This window comes from Penicillium manginii, assembly GCF_028828005.1.
Source record: "Penicillium manginii strain IBT 31320 chromosome Unknown utg000005l:1.0-5665137.0:1.0-5668048.0, whole genome shotgun sequence".
NCBI lineage: Eukaryota > Fungi > Ascomycota > Eurotiomycetes > Eurotiales > Aspergillaceae > Penicillium > Penicillium manginii.
Window position 1 is genome coordinate 666583 of NW_026643106.1, and position 23910 is coordinate 690492.

At 49.5% G+C, this 23910-nt stretch overlaps 11 protein-coding genes across 11 annotated transcripts; 4 read left to right on the forward strand and 7 right to left on the reverse strand.

Moving 5' to 3' along the window:
* Positions 1-1341: 1341 nt before the first annotated feature.
* Positions 1342-1533, reverse strand: N7533_006621 (uncharacterized protein; the record flags this gene model as incomplete). Its single annotated transcript, XM_057103271.1, has 1 exon — positions 1342-1533. The coding sequence occupies one exon, from the start codon at positions 1531-1533 to the stop codon at positions 1342-1344; it is 192 nt and encodes a 63-aa protein (XP_056958228.1).
* Positions 1534-1913: 380 nt separating this feature from the next.
* Positions 1914-3514, forward strand: N7533_006622 (DUF1776 domain-containing protein; the record flags this gene model as incomplete). The annotated part of the gene is made up of 4 exons (XM_057103272.1): positions 1914-1946; positions 2016-2358; positions 2454-2617; positions 2675-3514. 4 exons carry the CDS (start codon positions 1914-1916, stop codon positions 3512-3514), a joined length of 1380 nt encoding a protein of 459 aa, XP_056958229.1.
* Positions 3515-3909: 395 nt separating this feature from the next.
* On the reverse strand, positions 3910-4994 carry N7533_006623 (uncharacterized protein; the record flags this gene model as incomplete). The annotated part of the gene is made up of 2 exons (XM_057103273.1): positions 3910-4320; positions 4545-4994. 2 exons carry the CDS (start codon positions 4992-4994, stop codon positions 3910-3912), a joined length of 861 nt encoding a protein of 286 aa, XP_056958230.1.
* Positions 4995-6407: 1413 nt separating this feature from the next.
* On the forward strand, positions 6408-8648 carry N7533_006624 (tetratricopeptide repeat protein; the record flags this gene model as incomplete). Its single annotated transcript, XM_057103274.1, has 3 exons — positions 6408-6512; positions 6556-8444; positions 8507-8648. The coding sequence occupies 3 exons, from the start codon at positions 6408-6410 to the stop codon at positions 8646-8648; spliced, it is 2136 nt and encodes a 711-aa protein (XP_056958231.1).
* Positions 8649-8669: 21 nt separating this feature from the next.
* Positions 8670-8879, reverse strand: N7533_006625 (uncharacterized protein; the record flags this gene model as incomplete). Its single annotated transcript, XM_057103275.1, has 1 exon — positions 8670-8879. The coding sequence occupies one exon, from the start codon at positions 8877-8879 to the stop codon at positions 8670-8672; it is 210 nt and encodes a 69-aa protein (XP_056958232.1).
* Positions 8880-10768: 1889 nt separating this feature from the next.
* N7533_006626 (DUF3712 domain-containing protein) lies at positions 10769-12020 on the forward strand (the record flags this gene model as incomplete). Its single annotated transcript, XM_057103276.1, has 4 exons — positions 10769-10929; positions 10997-11415; positions 11501-11622; positions 11706-12020. 4 exons carry the CDS (start codon positions 10769-10771, stop codon positions 12018-12020), a joined length of 1017 nt encoding a protein of 338 aa, XP_056958233.1.
* Positions 12021-12436: 416 nt separating this feature from the next.
* On the reverse strand, positions 12437-14549 carry N7533_006627 (transcriptional regulator family TF; the record flags this gene model as incomplete). The annotated part of the gene is made up of 5 exons (XM_057103277.1): positions 12437-12683; positions 12753-13456; positions 13546-14266; positions 14325-14428; positions 14514-14549. 5 exons carry the CDS (start codon positions 14547-14549, stop codon positions 12437-12439), a joined length of 1812 nt encoding a protein of 603 aa, XP_056958234.1.
* Positions 14550-15553: 1004 nt separating this feature from the next.
* Positions 15554-16612, forward strand: N7533_006628 (intradiol ring-cleavage dioxygenase; the record flags this gene model as incomplete). Its single annotated transcript, XM_057103278.1, has 1 exon — positions 15554-16612. The coding sequence occupies one exon, from the start codon at positions 15554-15556 to the stop codon at positions 16610-16612; it is 1059 nt and encodes a 352-aa protein (XP_056958235.1).
* A 2113-nt stretch (positions 16613-18725) lies between these two features.
* On the reverse strand, positions 18726-20673 carry N7533_006629 (thiamine pyrophosphate-binding protein; the record flags this gene model as incomplete). The annotated part of the gene is made up of 4 exons (XM_057103279.1): positions 18726-19826; positions 19881-20077; positions 20128-20360; positions 20414-20673. The coding sequence occupies 4 exons, from the start codon at positions 20671-20673 to the stop codon at positions 18726-18728; spliced, it is 1791 nt and encodes a 596-aa protein (XP_056958236.1).
* A 355-nt stretch (positions 20674-21028) lies between these two features.
* N7533_006630 (uncharacterized protein) lies at positions 21029-22008 on the reverse strand (the record flags this gene model as incomplete). Its single annotated transcript, XM_057103280.1, has 4 exons — positions 21029-21333; positions 21354-21601; positions 21658-21895; positions 21942-22008. The coding sequence occupies 4 exons, from the start codon at positions 22006-22008 to the stop codon at positions 21029-21031; spliced, it is 858 nt and encodes a 285-aa protein (XP_056958237.1).
* Positions 22009-22543: 535 nt separating this feature from the next.
* N7533_006631 (uncharacterized protein) lies at positions 22544-23886 on the reverse strand (the record flags this gene model as incomplete). The annotated part of the gene is made up of 3 exons (XM_057103281.1): positions 22544-22975; positions 23040-23558; positions 23611-23886. The coding sequence occupies 3 exons, from the start codon at positions 23884-23886 to the stop codon at positions 22544-22546; spliced, it is 1227 nt and encodes a 408-aa protein (XP_056958238.1).
* Between the last annotated feature and the right edge of the window lie 24 nt (positions 23887-23910).

Below are 23910 nucleotides of genomic sequence, written 5' to 3' on the forward strand. Positions count from 1 at the left end.
AGACAATAGTACTCTAGATTCCCAGGTGCTACCAACCTTCCTTAGAATTTGAACGTAACTTGAATGTGAAACTTCAAGTTGAGTATAGTAATAGTGAAGTCGATTAGAATATCAAAATGAACCTAAGTAAATATAATACTGGCACTTTCAGAATCAGGCTCACCGAGCAACTCTGATCACGTGGTCTATTTGAGTGCTCACTGATTGCCTCCTGATTATTTCCAAGGTTCGTACTCAGAGTGTGGTCGGGTTTTGGCGAGGTCTAATTCGAGCTAACGATTTCGTGACTTCTCAATAATGCATGATATCATACATCTCCAATGTAGTAACACTTCAGAAGAAATACCGGGGAAGGAATGGGAACTTACCCATTGATAAAGCTCAGCATTTGCCACTACCTTGCGGCATGTTTTCTTTGACAACCCCAGGGCTCAGCAACCTAACTCCGCACGTAAACTATTGGGACTTTTGTTACCGGAAGCCACTTCTTCAATCCACTCCTGAATGTCGGGACGCCAAAGAATATTATCCATATACTGCACAGCAGTTCCATAATCCCTTTTAAGCTCACTCGCATCGAATAGATCTGCCCACCCTGGGTCCAGACTTCGTATCTCCTCCATGAAGACATCTCGCAGAATTGTTGTTTCATAGATAGTCATCCAAGTGCTCCCAGTAAGCAGTTCCTGGGGGAGGATTACCTCTATCGTAGTCTTCGATATTTGGTTGCATATAACGTGGTGTTATGTGTAAAAATCTGGGATAATGGCAAGTCTTCCATAATGGCATCGCTGAAACGCACTCCCAATCCAATATACCTGCTAGGTCTTCTTTGCATTGTGCTGCGAGAGGTCATCATGGAAGATCACACTGGGCTCAGCAACTTCGTTATCGACCTAGAAAACAAGATGGAAGATACTCTCTAGGTCCCTGATCATCTTGAGTATTTCCTCTACAGCTTCTATTTCTTCTTTGGTGTCGTTATCGAGATCTTCGCGTCCGGCATACTTATCTAGAAGTTGTTGGTAGTCGATTCTGGAAAGGGCAAGACAAGCATCTATCCAGTCTTTGGTTCATGAAAATGGCCCTCGGGGCACATTCTGGCGACCATGGGAGCCCCAGAGAAAACTGAGGGACACAATCTGACCCATCTGAGTCTCTTCGATTGTTAGTTCTTCACTAGTCTCACTGGGCACAGGCTGCTCAGCCAAGGCCGATTCATCATCTGTCGTTGCTGATGAGTAGATGTTGCCGATGCCCTTGAGTTGGTTCCTCCAAAGAGAAACAGAAAACTGCGAATTTTCTGTTCAACTTCGACTTGGCAGAAATGTCTACTTGTCTTCAATTATCTGCTGAAGGCTTCCCAGGGATTTCCGTCATGAGTATCCACTCAAATCCAATCTCAGTCTCCCGAGTGGCATCATAAGCGATGATCCTGAGCGTGGGGATCTCTGTTACCCTTTGGATCCATTTCACAGTAGCCACCTCACTTTGTGTTTTTCGAATGGGCTCGTCGGGGAGAGAAATGCGCATGATTAGGTTTTCATCGTTGAGCTTGACACTGTATATCTTATTGAAGGCGCCCCCGGATAGAGTGCCTGAATTGTTCGCTCTATGGCGTTGATGTCGGGCTCATAAGACCATCGAGGTTCTGGGCTAAAGACTCATCAGCCCAAATTAAGCCGTGGTAGAGATCTGAAGTCATTGTGAGGAGACCTGAAATATTGGAAAGCTGGCAGATGGGCTACAATAACCCTTACACGGGTATTGCCATGCGGAGTCCTTAATCAGCGGACCGAAGCGTACCTCAGCCTATCATGTGACCCAGCCAAAGCGGAGACTTGGTTTATCGCAATTCTTATCATCAACAAGTTTTCCTTTCTTTCAAGTTTACAGCATTTCACTTCAACAAAATGACGAGCGACGATCAGTTCTTCTTTGACTACGTGAGTTGGATTGCATGAACTAGAACCAGACTTGAATACCCTCCCCCTCATGCTAACCCTTCAACACAGCTCGCGTCCATACCCCATGACGTAAGGCGATACTCGACCCAGGTCGCCGACTCGATCGACCGACAAGTCGACCATGCAGCCACCACGATCCGAAATACCCTTTCCGAGCAGTCATGGATTCCCTCACATGTGCGCCCGTCCATGCGCAACGCTCAGAACCTGCGCCACCCCCGTGGGTTCACCGACCGGGTACAAAATTGGATGACTCGGAATCGCGCCTGGACGGCGGCTATTCTTGCATTTGTCGGCACCGGGTGTGTCCTCTTCTATGGGAGTAAGAAGTTGAATGGAAAGCGGAGGAAAGCAAGAAAGGCTGGCAATGGAGCCCGGAAAGAGATTGTTGGTATGTTGAGAAGGCCTTCGAGGGGAGCGACGAAATGCCTTTTGCTCCATCCAATATGCCGATATGCCGCATGTGCTAACCATACCGACCCATAGTCATCGCTGGATCGCCCCATGAGCCTATGGCCCGCGCTATTGCTGCGGATCTGGAACGCCGTGGATACATTGTCTACGTGACTGTATCATCGGCAGATGAAGAGCACATTGTTCGGTCTGAGAACCGGACTGATATCAAGGCGCTGTGGTTAGATCTGACTGCTGTAGGTTTCTTGCCAGATCAAGGGACATCGAACAAGGTCTAACGTGATATGAAATAGGGAACCTCCACACCATCCGAGCTGCATCCATCATTGCATGAATTGCGCTCACTCATCACACAACCTCAATCTCCTCTCCCGGGCATGCCGCCTCACACCTGCCAGCTGAGCGGCGTTATCATTGTACCGTCTCCCAACTTTGCCGCAGGCCCCGTCGCGACAATCCCACCTTCATCATGGGCCGATACCGTTAACACCCGTCTCCTCTCCCCAATCCTCACTGCGCAAGTCTTCCTACCACTCTTGACCCTCCGCAACAACAATAGCACAATAATATTCGCCTACCCATCCATCTCATCATCCCTTTCAGCACCCTTCGCCGGACCGGAAGTTGCCACAACCCGTGCCATCTCAGGGTTTGCCACATCTCTACGCCAGGAACTGCGCCTCCTCGAACACGGTAACGTCGACGTCGTGGAGCTACGACTCGGAAACATCGATCTCGGTCCTTCATACCGCAATGCCCAGAATCAAATCACCGGCACCGAGGTTTTGGCCTGGAGTGCGCAGCAACGAGCTCTTTACGGCCCGCAGTACCTCTCCAGCATCGAACAGCGCCCCGTCGCATCCGCCGGCCCTGGCACCGTGCGCGGATCGCCTGCACGAAACCTACACCACGCCCTGATGGATGCCCTGGAACCGGCGTCCCGAGATTGGATCGGCCGGCGTACACGCAAGAAGTCTATTATGTACGTAGGCCGCGGAGCACGGTCATACAGTGTGATTGGCGCGTGGATGCCCAGCGGTCTTGTGGGATTAATGATGGGGTACCGTAGTGGGCATCCTGCGCCCATGGGCAGTCCCAGCAGTGGCAGCGAGACTAGCTGGGAGCGTGCTTAGTGGTCGCGCTTCTAGCTGATCAGCCAGTGCTCGTTACCCGCATAAAAAACGCGGATGATATTGATCTCTGCTCATTCTGGAAACTTTACATTTGAATAACTTGTACATACATCATGATACTCCTCGCTCAGGCGCCAATGGATTAATTAATTGGATAGATTGGATAAGTGGAATAATTTTATATTACATTAGCATTATCGCACATGCATATCATGGACTCGGTTAGTCGTAATCTGATCAGTCAGTTGCAGTTGCGATTGCGAATGCAAATGCAAATGTCATCAGTCATTTGTCTTAGCGTAGTAAGTCAAGGTATGTAAATACTACCATGCACAACTCCTCACAGCCAGCTGCAGGACCGGGTCACGTCGAGTCAATAGCTCCGCATATAGTATCTAAACCTGCACATGCTTCATCTCGCACGGTTCAACCTTCCCAACCTGGTCCCCTGCCTCGAGACCATGGCAGCGATCCTGCCCATAAAGAGGATCACGAGTCGATCTCTTAATCCGCCCCTTAACTAACCATCCTCTCAACCAGATCAACCCCCACGTAACGAGGAAGATAACCAAGATAGCAGCAAGGATACCGAAGCAATACCCTGTCACAAGCGGCGAGCCATTGGCCTGAATATCGAGGAAACTGTACGCGTAAAAGCCCTCGGTGTGAACGGTGATATACGCGACGCAGAGATACAGCAGCAGGAAGAGGATGAGGAACGGGATGTAGATCCAGGGGTGTGGGGCTGTGGTCGGGAGGGTGATTTCGAGAATGGCGTACAGCGAATTGAGGCCGTGCTGGGAAATCTGTGAAACCATGTTGCGCATTAGGGCTGTTTTTAGCTCGAAGGATTGGAATGTGGGGGGAGTTGCTGGTGGTGTGTTGCAGTCAAGTGAGACGCTCAGACCATCCCGCCTTGCACATGGCAATCCCATGGCAGGGCTGCCACAAGGTTGCCACAAGGCTGCATGGATGGAAGAGATGAGAGAGAGAGAGAAAAGAAGGTGAAGAAGAAGAAAAAAAAACGTACATTCGACCAGCCCGTAAAGGTTTCCTTGTAGAATGGCGGCTTGAAGAGGATGATCCAAAAGACCAGTGTGACCAGTGGCGGATAAACAGTGATAGTTGTGTAAAGAATGCCATGCATAGCACGCAGAGTTCGTGGCCAGCGGTCGAAGAGTACTGAGCGCCCAGTACGAGCGTATAACGCAGTATGAATAGCGGCGAAGAGGGTATAGAAGCCCAATCCCCAGTAGGTTAACCAGGTGAAGAAGCTAAAGGACTGGCCGATAGCATCGCGGTCGCCATGGGTGCCATCCCAGCCCCAGATGAAGAAAATTGAGACAAAAATATAGGTCGAAATTAGGGCGCGCAAGCTGGCGAGGAGGGTAGGAGAGAGGAGCCAGCTTGTTTCATAGTAGTGGAGGTTGTCGCGAACTGGATCGACCCCAAAGAGGGTCGACGATGGAATGCGACGCATTGTGGGATATCAGTGAGATGGGATGAGAGATCTGCGATTTAAAACAGATCTGTGAAAATTCTTTGCTTTTGCGTGGGGCCAACACGATGCGATGGTGGGTTCTTAAAGCGGAATCCCGGTAACTCGACGGAAATGGATGGGCATGCGATTCAATTCAGCTCGACTTGACCAAGGTGACCAAGGTGACCAAGGGAGAGGATTTCAAGGCCAGGCAGAGAAGAAGTGAAATTTGACGGAATTTGACCTTTCGGGCCGCAGCTAGGCTGAATAAGATACATGTGAACAGGTCGGCTTACGTTGCCTTGACTGGCAGAAGGTGTATACTACTAACTAACCGAGTCGTAGTCCATTGGGTGTGTAAAAATAGGCTAACCGATCCGAGGTAGTAATTGGGGTTAGTGCGAGTGATGATGCATACACCTGGGCATCGTAGTGGTAGTGGTAGTGGGGCAGAGATGGCACACTGGGAATATAATCCAAAGTCGAAGATAGCTGTAAAGTAGATCCTATGAGGTCACGGTACTCTATATAGTTCACCATGCTAAGAGTACCAAGTACTATAAGATAGAGTATGAACGATAGAGTATGGACGAACCCCACTAGGAAAGGATCAAACCGCTCTGCAGCCAAAATAAGAAACAACTCCACTAACCCTCCAATGGAAGGATTTGATTGGTGGACCAATGGAAATGAAACAGTGTGGGGTGTACCGCAGTATTCGTACGTTCCTAAAGGTTACGGAGTCGCCTGTACACTACTCCGTACACGAAAGTATAGTATAGTATACTATGCGATTAGCTATTTATAGTATACTATAGTATAGTTATATACAATGTGAATATGTAATCTTACCAGTATATACTAGTATATACTGTATGTGATTATATCATCCTTGGCACTTGGCACCCCTGAAGTCACGGGATCTGTAGAGCATCCAGTGCCACCCGCGGACGACAATAAAATCCCCCCCAAGTGGATCTATTTACCATTGCGATCGTCAGGGCCTCGCCCGTTTCGCTCCTTTCTTCTCTGTTTTGCTATTGCGTCTGCCTCTGATGTCAACTTGACTTCTTCATCCTTCTCTGAAAGGGCTGTCTTTCCTTTGGCCTCCGTCGCCCCCCCCGCCCACCCACCACTACAGACCATCCATCCCATCTACTATACCCATCACCACCCCCTCAACCTTCGTATCGCCATCTTTGAACTCAAATGTTCCCCGCCCGAGACTTGAGACATTCGCCCCAACTCTGAACGACTAGAGTGTTTGGACCCCTGTGACGTTTCGCTTCACCTCACCACGCCTACACCATACCCACCACCTTGGCCCATTGATTTACCCCTGGAGACAAAGAAAAGCCAGTGGTTCAACATCTCCCTCTCCTTCTTTCTCCCACCATCCCCCCCTTCCCCACCATGGCGGCGTGGCCCCCTCGAAATCTAGAGGAATGTCGCTCCAACTCCCACGATACCCTTCGGAGCGGCATGCCCTCTCCGCGCATCGAGCACTATGACGGCGAGGTTCCCCCCGCCCTCTCCCCCCCTAGATGCATTCGCCGCCCAGGGCCGATTCCTGGCCCGCCAACTCGACGAATCCCGCCGAGGTGACCGTCGCATGAGCCGTTTGCCTCCTTCCAGTGTCGCCCGCTCCCTTTCCCATGGCCGACCGGGATACTTCCGAGCACGCTCGAGCGAGGGTGAGGGCCAAACTCTTACCCGAAGACCAACACAGAAGAACACCGTTCCAGAGGTCGAGGAACCTAAATACCGCCCAATTTCCGAACACCCCCGATTCAGTTCCGTCTCGCATGCGAGTAGCAATACCGAAGTCCAAGATGATCATTCTACCCCTCGAAGTACGATGCTACGGACCAGTAGCAGTGGATATGAATTACCACGGGCAGAGTCCCCCGAAGAGGACGCATCGCTCGCCGGTGATACTCCCCCCATAGGAGCTGCCTGCACCAATCCCTCGCGCGATAATTCGATCGACTCGGTGTCTTCGTCACGACTTCACATCCCTCGAACCTTGGCGCCGCCCCATTCCCCGAACTCGCGGCCTTCCAGTAGCACACGGGTCGGTCATCCGGAGAGAGAGAGTTCGGATGACGATTACAGCAGCTCCAATGCGGGCTCTACCTTTTCGAAGCCGCGAAAGCTGTCTTCTGGAAGTGCTGTTTCGCTGCCATATTCGCCCATGTCCACGTTCCCTGCTCGGGTACACCCTCGATCGCCCTCTTTGAGCTCCGAAACCTCAAATAGTTATCTGCCCCGGCCATCCTTCAACTTCTCCCGCCCTCTTAGTCGATCAAGCACCAGCCTCTCTGCTCCTGGTCCGTCGTCTACCTCAGAACCAACGTCAGCCCCTCAGAGCCACCAGCCAAGGCATATGCACCGATCGAGCAAGCCAGCGCCAATCCTTCTACCCTTGGCTACCGATGCGATGGGGACCCCAATGGAAGGCGAACCGTCGTCTGCTGTCTCCTCGTATACATACGCCAAGTATGATCTCCCACGAGGACGTGGGTTGTCTAGAGACTCGGTGGTATTTGCAGGCTTGCAAACACCGCATTTTGAGTGGAACGAGCCCTTGTTCGAAAATTCTCCGCCTCGCGATTCTGAAGAGATACCGCGCCACGCTCGCACTCCACCCCCTACTGCGCGTCGGCAGGTGGAAAACTCGCCCAAGCCTCGTTCAATGCATGAAGTGCCTGCTACGCCGATCCAACAAGCTCCGCCTGCTCTGGCCTCGCCACCAAGGCCTCCCCCGACACCGGCAGCAGTCGCGCCGCCAGTCACTCCGCCCCGACGGTCCACCGAGCAGGTCGCTAAATCGAAGACCAATGAAAAGGATGATACCATTTCATCTGCCGATTCGGCAAGCACTGCACGTCCACAGACCGCCAATACCCAAGGCAGCCCGGCCACTCTCACAGCCGACGACCATGTTTCAATGGGTATCGATCTGCATGAAAAGGGATCCTTGAACGAATCCACTTATCATATGCGGATAGCCGCAAAGCAAGATCATCCTACCGGTATGCTGCTCTATGCATTGGCTTGCCGTCATGGCTGGGGTATGCGATCCAACCAGCAAGAAGGAGTGCGTTGGTTACGCAAGGCTGTGGACTCGGTTGGATTGGAGATGTTGGAGAATCCCGACGCCCCTGGCGCGTCCAAGGCCAAGGAGCTACAGAAGGCCTATCGGGCCCAATTTGCTCTAAGTATCTATGAACTTGGCGTTAGCTATCTCAATGGCTGGGGTATCCACCAGGATAAAGGACTGGCTCTCCGTTGCTTTGAGATCGCCGGACAATGGGGTGACGTCGATGCCATGGCCGAGGCTGGATTTTGCTATGCAGAGGGTGTTGGCTGTAAGAAGGATATGAAGAAAGCAGCACGATTCTACCGCCAGGCCGAGGATAACGGCATGAGCATGGTTGGAAATAGTTGGTACGTACTCATCCGGACCTCAATACCCCTTCTCCCTCAACACCTCAACTAACCCTTATCAGGATCTACAAGGACAAATATATGGCCGAAGACAAATCTAGCGGCCGCTCCCGTGGGCGCACTGTGAGCAGCGACAAGAAGCCGCGCAGTAAATCACGGACCCGCAGCATCTTCCAGCGGAAGAAGTCTACGGCAGAGGCATAGACTGTCTCACTTGCACAAATGTTACTGATGTTCGCCCTTTGTATCATTCTTCTGGGCGTCCTTCTGGACTGTCCACCCCCTTCCACCTTCATCTTGCATCTCGAAGCAATGTGTTTTTGGAGCGTTTTGAGCCGATTCCTCACGAATTGCCTTGATGACCTCCTCCCATTTTTTCGGAGGGGTCTGTTTCATTTCTTCCACTCCTTCCTCGTTTTCAACCGCCTTTTCCATTCCATCATGTTCTATCCTTCATCACTTTTCATCACTTTTCCTTTCTTCCAGTCATTCTGCACCTTTACCCAAGCCGCCTGGGCAGCTATTTTCGAGCCACGTTGGCTGGACTCTGTCTTCCAGCCACCTGTCTCGCAGGCCTAATACTTCATTTCTTCGTGGATACCCTCTGCTTTATTATTTTCCAATTTCCCCACTTCCTGTGGCATATTCTTGATCTTCATTTCTTACATCCGTGTTCCATTTCCCCCCCTTCATCCTTTTTTCGTTTCTTGGCTATATTCTTTGCCGGGCTGATCTCCCATTTTCTGTGAGCATCTCTTTCACTTGTGACATTAACTCCTTTTTTTCTTCTTTCTTTTTTTTCTCCCCCTCGATCATTTCCTGGCAGACCCCTTGGTGAATCGCGCGACGATTCGCGATGAACTTGATGACACAATTCGGCTGCGGTGTGGATATTTGCATAGGGCATTGTGTAGCATGTGACGATCTATCTAATCGAACAACTACTTTATCATGCTTCAGCTTGATGATTCAGACCGGGAAGAACCCTGACGGCGCGCCCCTCAGAATCCTTGTAGTTCGTCCCGTCTAGCTCCGTATAATTTATAATTCGATACGACGAACCAAAATGATCCCCACTTCCTCATGAAAGCGGCGGAGGTTTGCCCTAACTGGCCCGAGGGTCATCTCTTTTGACGCCACGACGGGGATTCTTCCCACTGCGGTACTCAATGCTCACTTGACCCCAAGGATAGAGGCTACCAGACAATGCTAGCTTTTACCCAGATTGGTTGTTCGGCCTTGGCGAGCGCCTCCACTGCAGCTAGTCTCGGAGAGAACCAATGAGACAGCGGGGACCCCGGATAGTCGGTGCAACGGTAGATTCGCCTTTTCTGAGAATCCCTGGACTGGGCCTTGTTCCACAGAGGGCTTTCCCGTGGCGCAGTATTGCTGCACCTGCATATGATACAGTTGTGAGGAGTACGGGAGTACTGGCTATTTCACCTTATCACTCTCCCACCTCACCTCAACTCAATCAAACAACCTCGGCCTTAATTCTCCTCCATCATCTTATCCCGTCCTTCCCTTTTCCCTCGATAGAAATAGAGAAACTCAATCTGAAACGCCCTAGCGCTGTCAGGACCGCACGACGATCAGTCGATCAACAAGGGCGACTCAATCCAGGAACCGCCCCGCTCGGAATCCGGAGTCCCCAGAAGTCAGAAATAAAAAAGAAGAAAAAAGACAGAGCTATCACCAGACCTTTTCCAAGGGAGGGGCAAAGGCAAAACCCCCGGAAAAGCAAAGCCAAAGAACCTTGGCTTCTTTTGACCCCCCCGTTTGTATCCACTCCGCTTGGTCCCCTTCGTAGAATGGGGATTTCCTACTAACGACTCCGTACTAGTATGAAGTAACTTATACTCGCATGACATGTGAATGCTTGGAAGTTCATTCAACTTTGACTATTCCCATTGCGATCTCTCATATACCTAGCACCGGTCTACCTGACGCTTGCATCCTTAGCGAGAGACACGACCTAAAGTACGCTGGTAAGATACACTATTTTTATTTTTATTATTCTTTTTATTCTCGCCCTTTTAATTCTGACCTTCCAAGGTAAGTATAAAGTAGTCACTTCACCCTCAGACCCGGGGGATCACCGGGCTCTGAAAGTTCAAATTTCAGATTCACATCCTGAGGCAGCCTATTTGGGACTTTTTTCTTTTCCTTTTTTTTCCTTTACTTTTTGTGTCACTCGTTTTGTACTTTCATCTTCAAACTTCTCTTTTACTTTCCTGGATACCCCGAGGATTGAGCCTTCAATTCTTGTTTACCTTCGGTGAACACTAACCATCACCGCCGTCTACCAGGCTTCAACCCTCATCATGTCCGATGCGAAAGCCGAGGCCACCGGCGTGGAAACCGCCGGTCTTGCGCCACCAGCTAAACGTAGCTTCGGCTCTCGAGTCGGTGCTCATTTCAAGAAGTGGTGGTGGTTGCATCTGATCATCTTTGTGATTGTGGTGCTCGTCGTCGCACTGCCAGTGTAAGTGGTCTTCCCTTCCAAAGGAACTATAAAAGATATACCCACTGACACTCCAGGGCTCATATAGAATCTACGTGGGATACCCCAAGATCGCCCAGCACGATGTCAACGACTCCACCCTCGACATCACCGAGATGGTAATCAGCGACCCAACCCCGGAGTCCTTCCAATTGAACCAGACCCAAGTCATCGGATCCCACAGCTCCTACCACCCAGAGATCTACGCCTTCGATGCGGCCGTCTCACTTGCCGGTGCTGCGGCTGCTTTCGCTACTGTGCGCGTGCCGGGTGTCAAGTCCAAGGACGGCGCGGTGGTGGAGGTTGCCCAGAAAGTCGATTTGTCCGATGCCGATGCCTTCGGCGACTATGCCAAGGCCGTGATGCTAAACGAGGAGGTCTCGCTGAATATCTACGGCAAGCCTGGGTTGAAGGAAGGGTCGCTGCCGAAGACTACGGTGACATATGACAAGACAGTGACTATGAAGGGTAAGCCATTGCGCCATTTCTGCCGTGAAAGAAGAGATGGAGACCGGATTGGACCAAGTCAGCTAATCACATTCATGTCTATTAGGTCTGAACAAGCTCAAGGGCTTCGATGTGACCGACTTCCACATCCTCCTCAAGACCGTGAACGGCCGCAACATGAACGGAACTGTCTATATCCCCAATCCATCCGTCATGACAATAACCATGGTACGTCAGACATATTACCCAGCCTCGAAATATTCATCACAAAAGCCTCTTTCATTCAATAACATTCACTGATCAACCAACAGGGCAACCTCACACTAGACCTCTCTGTTGCCGGCAAACACATGGGCCAGTCCTACCTAGACAATCTAGTCCTCAAACCAGGAAACAACACCATCCCAATGACATCGACCGTCAACCAAAGCGCCATCATCAGCATGCTGACAGCGAAGAACAACCCGTACAAAGACGGCCTCGTCCCATTCGATATCACCGGCAACTCGAGCTACTACAATGGCAAGGAACTGCCTTATTTCACCAAGGCGCTCAGCGCGAATAATTTGACCGTGCATTTGAATGTTACCAGGGCTCTTGCGGAGATTGGGCTGACTAATTTGTAAACTTCGATGTGATGAGATCTTTGTTTTCTCTTATGTGTCTGTTTCATCTGCTTCGTTTTCTTTTCACTGTTCCAGTGGCTCTGAATTGTGTCCAGTCAACTTGAATGATATCATGTGTTCAAGTTTCTGGATGATGATGTGTGGTTGGCGGTTTGTAGATTATTCAAGATTGTTTATGACTACTGTACTAGTACCATTTAATGACTAGTTGATTCCAATCAAGATAAGTTTACCCACCTACTAGGATATCAAATTATTCTATCGTATGGGGCGCGGGGTAGAGCGCGGGCACTGGGTCACGGTGGATTGAGGTTATCTCATCACCTTGCCCAGGTGGGCATGATCTGACAGAGCCGCACCGCAGCTCCGACCCAGTAAGTTTCATTTAATATATACTTTTTTAACAGGGCAATCTACTACCCCCTCTCAACAGCTCTAGCACGTGCCATTTTCGCCAAAGAAACGAGTTTCATAATGAAGGCGTGTGTCAGGTGAAAAGGCGGGAAAAAGTCCCCATCTTCGTCCGTTTGCCGGGCCGGAGCGAATATCTCGGCGATCTCTTCGATGATCTGGATATCGCGCATGAATGTCTCTGCGGCGGGTAGCATGATGAGGAAGCGGAAGAGCGTGACGACGGCCGTGAGGACGAATTGTGCGTGAATCCTATATTTAGATTGGTTTTATGAGGTCTTTTGTACGATAATAGGATAGGTGCGTTGCGTGTGTACTCACCAAAATGTGTGATAATTGATGTAATGCCTCACACGACCGACATAAATCAACGTGGACCTCGCCGATTCGTAGCAAATTTCCTCACTGGAGGTTAGCGGTGACCGAGACCTTGATGAAAGGATTTGCTTGGCGGTACTATTTGCACCGTGAATCTTGCCTAGACAATAGTAGTACTCCAGGTGCACGCTCACACCTCGAATGCTGAGATCATGGAAGAGATAATCCGGCGCACTTTCCGTTGCGAATGAATCTGGTCGGAATTCCGCTGGATATTCCGATTTGATGTCACTCAGCTCCTGGTCCACTTCGCGGATATGTTGTAGTCGCTGCGTTTCGGTGTATGTCTTGCTCTGGACGGAGTAGAGAAGTCGATAGATCCTCGATTTGATCAAGACGAGGCGGAGATCGGTTGGGTAGAGCAGCTCTTTGGAGGATAGTGGCTTGAAGTAGAAGTGCTTCGCGGATGAGGTGAGCACGTATGCGGGAGGTAGGTCTAAGTCGCAGTCTGCTTCGTTGATGAGGGGAGGTTGGGACTTGCGACTGGCGAATTCGCGGTCCATGCCGTAGGCTAGCCAGAAGAGGGCTCGAAGGTGATTGCTTTGTTGGGGTTTGATGTTTGTTTCCGAGGCAGGTCGCATCCTGTGGGCGCCCAGATTGTAGAGTGCTTGAATCGCAATTCCAAGGAGCATTTCGGCGTACTGAGGCTGTCCGAGGGGGAGATGAAGATTGCCTATGACGTTTGAGAAGGGAATTTGTCAGTCGATGTGGGGGAATGAAGAATTCAGGATCTTACTATCATCATGATTGCCTCTACAGTTCTAGTATCAACTGGCTCTGTAATGATCCCCGGTACAAGCGAAAGAGCTGCATGCGCATAGGCGTCTGGATCTGCATCGCGAAACATAGGGTCATGTCGATGCATCTGCGTAATATTCGCCGTGAAAGCAGCAAGACAGGCACGGTAAGCTGCGCGGGTTGTACTGGGATGGTTGAGCACATCGGCCTTGACGAGGACCTGCAGAGCCTCGGCGTCTGCAAAGGGGAATAGAGAGTAAAGGCCGGCCTCTGTGTAGTATGTTACGCATTGCTGTACCAAGGGGGTTGAGGGCCATTTGATCGATGCTGATCGCCTGGTACCTTTGAGACCTTGTGCAATGAGAGGTTGTACCAGTTCATTTAAGAAGTCGTCTAGATCGAAAGTGCTGCCTGTTCGCTGAAAAATGTTGGAGTAGAATGCCGCTCTTGTTGTTGACAGTGGGTTACCGAGCCCACAGTATGCAATATGCCATCTAAACGACGCCAACGCCGTGTCGAGACAGTGGGTGTCGGTTACAAGACTGGTTGCAGGGGAGTCTTGCGGAGCTAGATTCTGAGGCGCTGGAGAAATAGCGCTGCTGAGTGAAGCCGTCGTCGACGATTCATAATTCCCGCCAGGGGTAGAATGAGTAGACTGTTGAGCTGCAACCAAAGCTTCCTCTAGTTGCTGGACACGGGCTTGACTGTCAGCCAATTCTCTGGAGCGACCAATTAGTAAAAATGTATAGTAAGAGTCACGCTAGTGGTCAGCCTTACTGCCGAAGCCCCTTTCGGTTCTGTACCGGCTGCGGAGTGAAAATACAAGGAAGGCCGGCCAATTGGCATGTCTCACACGCCGGGGTGGCTCTATCACAGCGGATCTAAAAGCAGCCGGATACGCAGTCAGCACCTTGTACAATAGTTCAATATGCAGGTGGGTCGATTGTGTAATATAGAAGGATGTACCTTTCGGAGTCGACATAAGTCACAGGCACTCCTCATGGTGAGTTATGCAACGGGTCCTGGATGGTCAAATCCAGGCATATCGTGAAGAATGTTGGCCCAGGATGGTTGAGGAGGCAGCGGGTGCCAATTACCTTTGGGTAGGCGGGTCTCCGTGGAGCCAAGACCGCCAAGCCTTACTAGTGGGGACGATGAGTCAGCGGAGACAACTGCCCCGAGAAAATAGACAGACTGTAAAGGAGTAGAGATGGTTATTAACCAAGTCCCCTGTGTCCATAACTAGTATTTTAGCTCCATCGCGATGTTGCCAAGGTTTGGGATCTGCAGGGAATCCCCTCCCCCCCGAGCTTCCACGCAAGCTGACCGGGCTGGAGACTTGGCAGAAGCCGAAGTATACGAGGGAAGACGCGAGCACTCTGAGAATTATCCAATACTACCTAGGTTAGTATATTCATGGATGACATGATGCGAAATAGTAAAAGAGGCCCGAAGATCGAAGGGAATTCGTGAAGGGATTCCCTTGAACCCATTGTCCTAAGACAGCAATCGGAAAATTCTAAATGACCTGGCTTGAAGTGTTTTGACTGCCTCCGAGAAACCCAATTTTCCTTGGGACAGATTCATCAACCCTTCACCCCGTGCGGAATGTTGGCCTGCAGATCACTCCACTCCACATGTATCTGGAACCCCAGAGGTGTGGCGCATGCCGACCTAAGCCCCAGTTTACAGAAACTCGAGGCCCAATCGTAAAGGGATATTTCGTCAGCCGTGTCAATTGCTGAGCCTATACGTCGTAAGCTTGCAGACTCGGACTATTCTAGACTTGTTTCTCTTAAAGAAGTGCGCATGATACTAGCTCTTCTCCTGCTGACGACAACCATGACGAATTTGGCAATTACTCCTGATATCACTGAGGTTCTAGATCATATCTTGGCATATTCGATGTATAAAGAATCCAATTTCTCTTCGAAATAATCTGAAAATCACAAACAGCTTTTCTTTCATCTATCTCATTGCCTATAATCCAGGACCAACCTTCTTCAATGCATTTCCAAAAGCTTGCAATCCTTGCCCTGAGTGGCCTGGCCGTGGCTCACCCTGGGTCCCATGAGCACGGCTCCTACTCGGTTGCCTCGAAGAGACATTTCCTTCACAACGCGCGCCGCAGTCTTGACCTCTGCGCTAATCACCTCGACAAGCGTGGTATCAATGAGCGTGCTAAGGCCCGCCGTGCTGCCGTTGTTGAGGCAAATAAGAAGCGTACCGTTCTTTCCCGTGATCTGGACAAGGTCGTCAACACTTCGCACCACTCAACTCTGGACGTGACCTCGAGCACCTCCGAGACCGAGCTCTTCGACGCGAACCCCACTTGCATCCTCGCCCCTGAAGGAGAAGTCGGCCCCTTCTGGGTCAGCGGAGAGCTGATTCGGAAGGACATTCGTGACGACGAGCCAGGAATTCAATTGATCCTTGACGCCCAATTTATCGACATCAACACCTGTGAGCCTATCGAGGACCTCTACTGGGATGTATGGAACTGTAACGCCACCGGCGTCTACTCCGGCGTCCAGAGCAGCATGAATGGAAACGGCAACGACGCATCCAATCTGAACAAGACGTTTGCCCGTGGAATCCAGAAGACTGACTCGGAGGGCGTGGCCCAATTCAATACCCTCTTCCCTGGTCACTACTCTGGCCGTGCCACCCACATCCATGTTATTGCCCACACCCAGGCTCATGTTCTGTCCAACAACACTCTCACTGGTGGACAAATCTCGCATATAGGCCAGCTTTTCTTCGACCAGGACCTCATCACCAAGGTGGAGGCTACCTCTCCTTACAACGAGAACACCGTCGCCATCACCAAGAATGCGAATGACCATGTCGTCCAAGTCGAGACTGCAGACTCCGACTCGGATCCTTTCTTCGAGTATGCTCTGCTTGGCGATACCGTTCAGGACGGAATCTTCGGCTGGATCACCCTGGGTGTCAACACCAGCGCTAGCCACGACTCGGATGCTTCGTATGCTGCCACTCTTACTGCTAACGGTGGTGTGTCTAACTCTGCATCCAACTCGGGTGCCATGGGTAGCATGTCCTAAGACTGAAGATCTGGAGGCAACAGGGTAATTTCAAATCCTTTGAGTCCTGTATATAGTTTTTGGCTTCAAGTTTCTGGTCCTCATTTCACGAGTGCTGGTACTAGTACTTTATGTGTACATCTGTATCAAGAAACCTACCAGAACGCATTACATTCTTGACCAATATTATCGCTATCACATCCGTATATACTCCAGGGCTCTTAGTAGCACAAGCGAAAAAGCAGCTAGTGAACGGGGTAATCTAGAACTACTAGTAGTAGCCACATTTCGCAATGTTGATTTTTGATTAGGGTGAGTTTTCGCATCGCTTTTATTCAAACGAATGAAATAAGGTCGGTATTAAAAGCTGCGATATATAATCTTGGAGCAAGTTCATTTTAATTTTGAGATCAATTCCGAATAAGCCTGTGTTGATAATTATTGTAGTTGTGATATTGTCATTTTGGATACTTCTATAGACCGCAATACGGTCTGAGTCAACACTAAACAGGTGCTGTGGTCCAATGGTTAAGATGACTCGTTGTGGCCGAGTTGGTCCCGGTTCGATTCCGGGCAGCGCCATACATCCCTTTTTTCAAGAGATATTTTTTCTTCCCTACTAGCCATTACCGGTGACTGGATTCTAGTGAATTCAGTTAATCTACTTTTTCCTCACGCTTGCTTGCTTAATATGGACTATATAACTTAGAGATTCTTTACATACATGCTAGATACTCTGATTGTCCTTGTTCTGGTTTTTGAGAAAATAAAAGTGGCTCATGCTCACAGCAGTCATATTTTGGGAAGATGCTCAGATACGAAGAAGTGTAAGAAACAAATACTAGGTAATACGTAGTAGAGTTTCGACAAGAGGACTAATAAAACCAATTGTAAAACGAGGCGCATCAAGTGTTTTCATTTTTGGTACATGCGAAGTTCAAATTCCACCTCAGGCTGGATCAATCTTCCGGTCAAATATGGAGCAAGTCATGAAAGCTATGAAGCTTGATCGACTTACGAAAGTGTGCTGCACTCAAATTGTTCTGCAAATCTTGATAATGTGTGTCGAAAATTGATTGATAGCCAACGCACGCCAGGCCCAAGTGACAGGGTTGATATAAAATACAACATTATTCCTGCGGCACCGAGGACGGTATACCCCTCACCTGGGCAGCCACCAATACATAGAGCTATCTGCTACTTTTGGAAAGAATATCAGCAGCATTGAAATTCCTGACTAGCAAACCTCTCAACGCCTTTCATGCTTCGGCCTTGCTGTGAGCAAAGCGTATTCCGAAGAAAGGCAACAGGACTTGCATCGGGTCTGGGCAGAACTAACCTTGGAAGAAAGGGCTACACTGGTCAATCCCCCGCTCAGAGCAATCGAAATCCGCCTGGATGGAAGATACATGTCTTTGCAGCCCGGCCAGTCTTAGTTTTTGAGCCTTGAATTAGCTCGAAGACTGATCATTTACCTGTCCTACTTGGGGATTTGCCACGGCCAGCACTGCACGGATATGAACCCATGACAGAGAGGCAATAACTAAATTAACCCTTGGTTGCATGCAGATGGGGGGGGGGGCATTCAGATTCTTTTGGTTTGCAGCTCTTGGCGATACAATAGTTGGCAGAGATATCTCAAAAAGACAGTGGGAGAAGTCAGATTCAATATTGGCTCAAAAAATAAGAAGATTAGTTGAGTCACATTTGTTTCAACCAAGTAAGTATTTGGATAATGTAGTTAAGTTAACTCTTGATAGAGCATGATTGAAACATGCAAAAAGAGAAATTTATTGGCGCTGCCCGGAATCGAACCGGGACCAACTCGGCCACAACGAGTCATCTTAACCATTGGACCACAGCACCTTATTAGGTGATCGTCAGGCCTATTTACTTCACTCAACCTGACCGCGCTTAGGTAGACATATTGGGAAGATAATCTTATTCCATCATCTGTGAGAAGGTAACACTAGTACTAGTGGCATTTGGCATTGGGTTTCTAAGAAGAAATACCAGCATATCCAGTTGGTCTGAGTCCATGGACATCTGGACCGGGAAATAGAATTGTACACGAAGTAGTAGTATGTGTGCCGAGAGCCAGACAGCCTCAGAGTTAAACATAGCTCAAGTCCCTTCATATATTATAGTGTGCCCGAGGGATATTATCATAGTATGGGACGACCACATAATTCGGATCATCCGTAAGTCCAACCATTGCAGTCGTAATCGGATGAACCGGCTTGTGGTCCACAAGTAAATTAATACAACTCGGCCCTGGCTGCGATTGGAGCCTCGAGATTGTGCTTTGGATATCTGCGATGCGGGTTAATTTCGCAGCCGCATTTTGTAATCCAGTAGCTACGACGTCATATTCAGTTCCAGAACTCAGAGAGCTGACAGGCCGTGCTGGATGTTCCGTCCCATATACCAAGTCTTGTCCATTGATACTCATTCCCCATTGGAAATTGTTAACCACGACAGTCATGATGTTGAGATTGAAACGCTTGTATGTGTCAAGCTCCATGAGATGGAAACCAGCAGATCCATCGCCCTGCACGTTGACTACCTTTCGATCTGGACAAGCGATCGCCAAGCCGAGTGAATATCCAAATCCATTCCCAAGGAAGCCGAGGTATCCTGTTGCCGTCATCACGAGGCTTGGTTTGGATCGCCATGCATTATCACCGACCCAAGCTGATGCCTCGCCACCATCCAGGACAATTATGCTGCCCGGCTCGATGGCTGAGATGACATTTTTCACGGCGTGGTATGGATGAAGACGACCAGAACTCGTTTCTTCGGGCTCTTTCTCAAAAGGTGAATCCGCAGAAGCCAAGTCGAGGATAGCTTGAACCCACGATTTGTCCACACTGCCGTGGAAGGTCTCTCCGATTTTCTTCGCAAATGCGGAAGTGAAAGCCCCAGCATCACTCACGATACCAATGTCAACTGGAAGAGTGCGACCAATGTCACTTCCATCGCAGTCAATGTGAATAAGTTTGCAATTATCCGCGGGAATGATAGCAGAGCTGCGACCTCCAAGGAACATTCCAGTCCGAGTACCAAGCAAAACGATGAGATCTGGACGTGCGAGTTGAACAAAGGGGAGTTTTGCTAGTGTCCCCGCAGTCCCATTAGCAAGCATTTTAGACTGAGGGCTATAGCTTGCGAACTTGGAGGTATTGAAAATTGGGACATTGCAAGCTTCTGCAAGTTTGACGAGATCCTTGCGTGCCTAGAAACCGATTAGACCTTAAACAGTAGGCCAATACTGGAAGAGGGTAATTACTTGAGGGTTCCTTGCACCGGTTCCTGTAATTATGACAGGTCGTTCGGCCTGTGCTAAAAGCTCGGCTGCGGCTTCAACTGCAGTTTCATGCGGAGCCGGAGGAAAAGAGCGAGGCGAGGCGATTGAACCCCAAGAAATCAATTTCGGGTGGACGGGCGAGAAAAGTATATCAATCGGAAAGTCAAGAAGAACAGGACCTAGATAGAGCCTTAGCGAGCTCAATATGCGATGACATTCTCATGCCTACCTGGTGCTCCAGATTGAGCGACTCGAAGAGCATGGGATACTAGGCGTGGGGTTTCTTCGGCTGCAACTACGCGATGAGCAAATTTGGTAAAGGGTCGAGCTGCAACAACCTGATCGATTGAGCCTTGAAGAGAATTGTTCTCGGTGTCGCGAATCGGAGGAGAGGAAGTGATACACAGAATTGGGCTCCGGTCACCATATGCTGTTGCTAAGCCCGGAAGTCCGTTTGAAAACCTATTAAATCATCAGACGAGATCTGAAGAGAGCTCAAAAAGTATGGTACGAACCCACTGTTAGCAGTCACAAAACAAACTGCTGGTTTCGTGCTTGCGCGAGAGTAACCTTCCGCTGCTTGAACAGCCACCGTCTCATGTCTAGTATCAACTAGCCGGATACCGATAGCTTCGCATCCCATTAGAAAGGCATCTAGGTGGCCACCATGAAGGCCAAATATAACCTCAACACCAAGGCTTTTGAGGGACTGCGCGAGTAGATCACCGCCAGTGAGCTCACGTCCGGGGGGCTGATGGAGTGCAAAGCCAGGCATCTTATATTCACAGCTAGAGATTTGAAAAATAGTTCTGTGAGACTTCTTGGACTACGAGAATCTGGCGAAGATTGAGGAATATTTATTCCTCTAGTCAAGTCGATCGGTTAACCTGAATCATGTTCCCGAATGTGGAGAATGAGGGGGCGAGCGATGCACAATGATCACATTGGTGCGGAGCTTACACACATAATCCTGACAAATAGTTTATTTTCCAACTATCCGGCCATCATTAATATGGTTTTCAACACTAAATGTGGTACAGATTCTCAAAATCTTGTTAAAAGAGTTTCAGCTAATGGTATTGGTCGCTGGTATGACTAGGGCCTGGAGCGCGTTATTCAACCCCTCTGAGTCATTTGTGGTAGAGCTGTGCTTCTCTGAGCTTGATCATTACCCGCTCTTCATTGTCCCCATTCTCCAGTATGGCCTTGGCACTAGCTAGAAGTCCTCCATCGGTTTTATTAACCTCTCTATAATGGCCCTCCCAGCTGTAGATAACCTCACCGTGTCGGTCAGGGTCTGCGAAAAGCAATACAACACTCTGAGCAACCACCTCCGGGCTTTGTACACCAGCATTCAATGACTTGAGTATATCCCCGGAACTATCCCGGTGGCTGTCCAGGAGGGTGCAATCGCATTCAAGCGCAAACCTTTCTCCTGGAGGTTAGAACCCATACCACGTATCATGCCTAGAACCCCGTGCTTAGCAATGGTATAATCACCAGCAGAGAAATTCTGGAACGACGAAGCAGAGGCTGCAAGAACAATGCTGCCACCAGCCCCCTCGGGGCGCTGGCTTGCGAGTTCGCTCATATAAGCCGACGCCAATCTAGCGGTATAAATTGGCCCTAGAAGATTGATATCAATCGTCCTGAGGTTTGGGGGCTCGAGCTGCCCGCTCTCATCAAGAGTCACGTCCAAAAAGCTGGGGTATAATTAAGCCTAGCTCCCTTAAACATCGAGTGCCATGATAAGACTTACTCGGTCGTTGGGCCCACGCCTGCGTTGGCAAAAACATGATCAATGCGACCAAACAACTTGTTTGCTTCATCAAACATGGATCGAAGGTTTTCCCAATCCGTCACATTCACATTCAAGAATTTGAACTTTTCCGCATTTTCAAGTTCGGGATCAGGGGCATTCAGATCACCAACAACAACAGTTGCGCCAAGATTAAGACACAGCTGAGCAGTAGATCTTCCAATGCCGGAGGAACCGCCTTAAAAGTGAGCACGTGTCAGTCTCAAGTGAATAGATTGCCTTACCAGTAATCAAAATGACGCTGTTTTTGATATTTGCAAAGATCTCATCATTTATCTCGAGATTGGCCATTATGAGTGGATTCGGGTGATAACTAAAATTTAGATTGCTCTTTTCAAGAATAGGACGAGGGGACCATTAATACCGAGGAAGTAAGTCCCATGCCGAGGCAGCATAGATTGGATATGTTACGGCCGTTATTGAAATTGCCGATCATCCGATGTGACTAAAGGACGACTTCTCCGCACCTTGGCTGATCTTGTGGGGCTGCGCAAGGATGCGTATCTACCCCTCGTTTTAGAAATAGACTGGAACCTTGAGCGTATGCTGGGAATTGTGCATTGATAATATGTGCCTAGTATGCAGGTCGTGTCTGAGTCAGCTATGTATTAGCCAAGAAGCTTATTAAGTGGTACATAAATAGATGCTCTTGAACACAGACATGATAGTTAGTATAGGATACTATCTCAAGTTGAAATGATAATTTAAGCCAAATTCACCTCAATCCGAGTCATTTTCGTAGACACTTTACAACTTGAATACTCATGTGGTTGTTCCAACCCTTTTTTGGAGGTTCAGTTGCGCTAATTTCTCACTGATTCAATTTTCAAACTGAAAGATATTCCAACATCTTTTTCCGTGCTCGTTCTACCTGGTCCTCCACATCCAAATCCCAAAGCCAACGCAAGCGTTCTTGGAATGCTGTTTTTAGCTTCTGCTCATCATCCTGTACACCAGGTAAGCACAGACAAAGAAGGTAGGCATTTTCTTTACTGCTCGTTACAACTCGTTGGCTACGGGGCCGTCTGATCTCGTCATACGCCTTGAATGCGGCCACAACTTGCTCCGTGGATTGGACTCGAGCATCGCCCAGTAATTCAGAAAGAACATGTGCGTCCTCGATGGCTTGACCGGCCCCAGCACCTTGATGCGGAGTGGAAGCATGTGCAGCGTCACCGAGAATTGCTATTCGCGAACGGCCGAAGGTTGAAATATGCGGATGTTCGAAGATAGCCCATTGCGAGGGATCAGGCATAAACTTGTGGAGTCGGAGTCAGTTTGTATAGTTGATAATAGATAAAATGAACTTGGTGATCACATACCTCAACGAGTGACTTCACGTATCGGCCCATGCCTTCGGCATCACGTTTCATCTCCTCACGCTTTGCAGGTCGAACCCAGGTATCGCAATCCCACTTCTCACTCAGAACGTAAAGCCCTACATTCACCTTCTGGGCACGCATAATAGGGTATGAAATCCCATACGCCCCTTCTCCAATATACATCGTTGACACCCTGGCACGCTGATCCCCAACCGCTTTTACCATATCCTCCATATCCAGCACGGCGCGATAACCATACATACCACTATACCTCGGCTGAGCATATTGCGATTCCTCCGGTAGCATAGACTCTTTCACCTTCGATTTAATCCCATCACAACCAACAACAACATCAGCCATCGCAACCGTCCCATCATCAAACCGCAGCCGAACACCATCACCCTCTTCAACAAGACTCTCCAACCGTTTCCCAAACTGCACAATCTCAGCCGGTATCAAACTAACAAGTGCATCCAGGAAGTTCGCCCGACGCAACGTAGTCTGACCAGAAGGAAGCGCCTTCAAATCCATCAAAAGACTCCCTTCTTTCAAGCCCCCCAGCCCAAACGACCTCAAACCAAGTCTCTCGAAACCTCTCATATCCAGGACTGTCCGCATGCGTGGTGACCAGCGAATCGTAAATTTCACGGATCTGCGGATCTATCAGCGGCATGGCGCGATGGGCTGCAGGTCCAATCGAGAGTCCTAGGCCGATCTCTGCGAATCCGCTCGCAGCTTCGTATATGCGGACGGGCACATTTCGTCGGAGTAACCCTGCTGCTAGGACTAGGCCACCTATTCCTCCGCCGATGATGGTGACGGTGAAGTCCTTTGAGGGGGGATCCATATCTAGTGCCAGCGGGTGGAATTG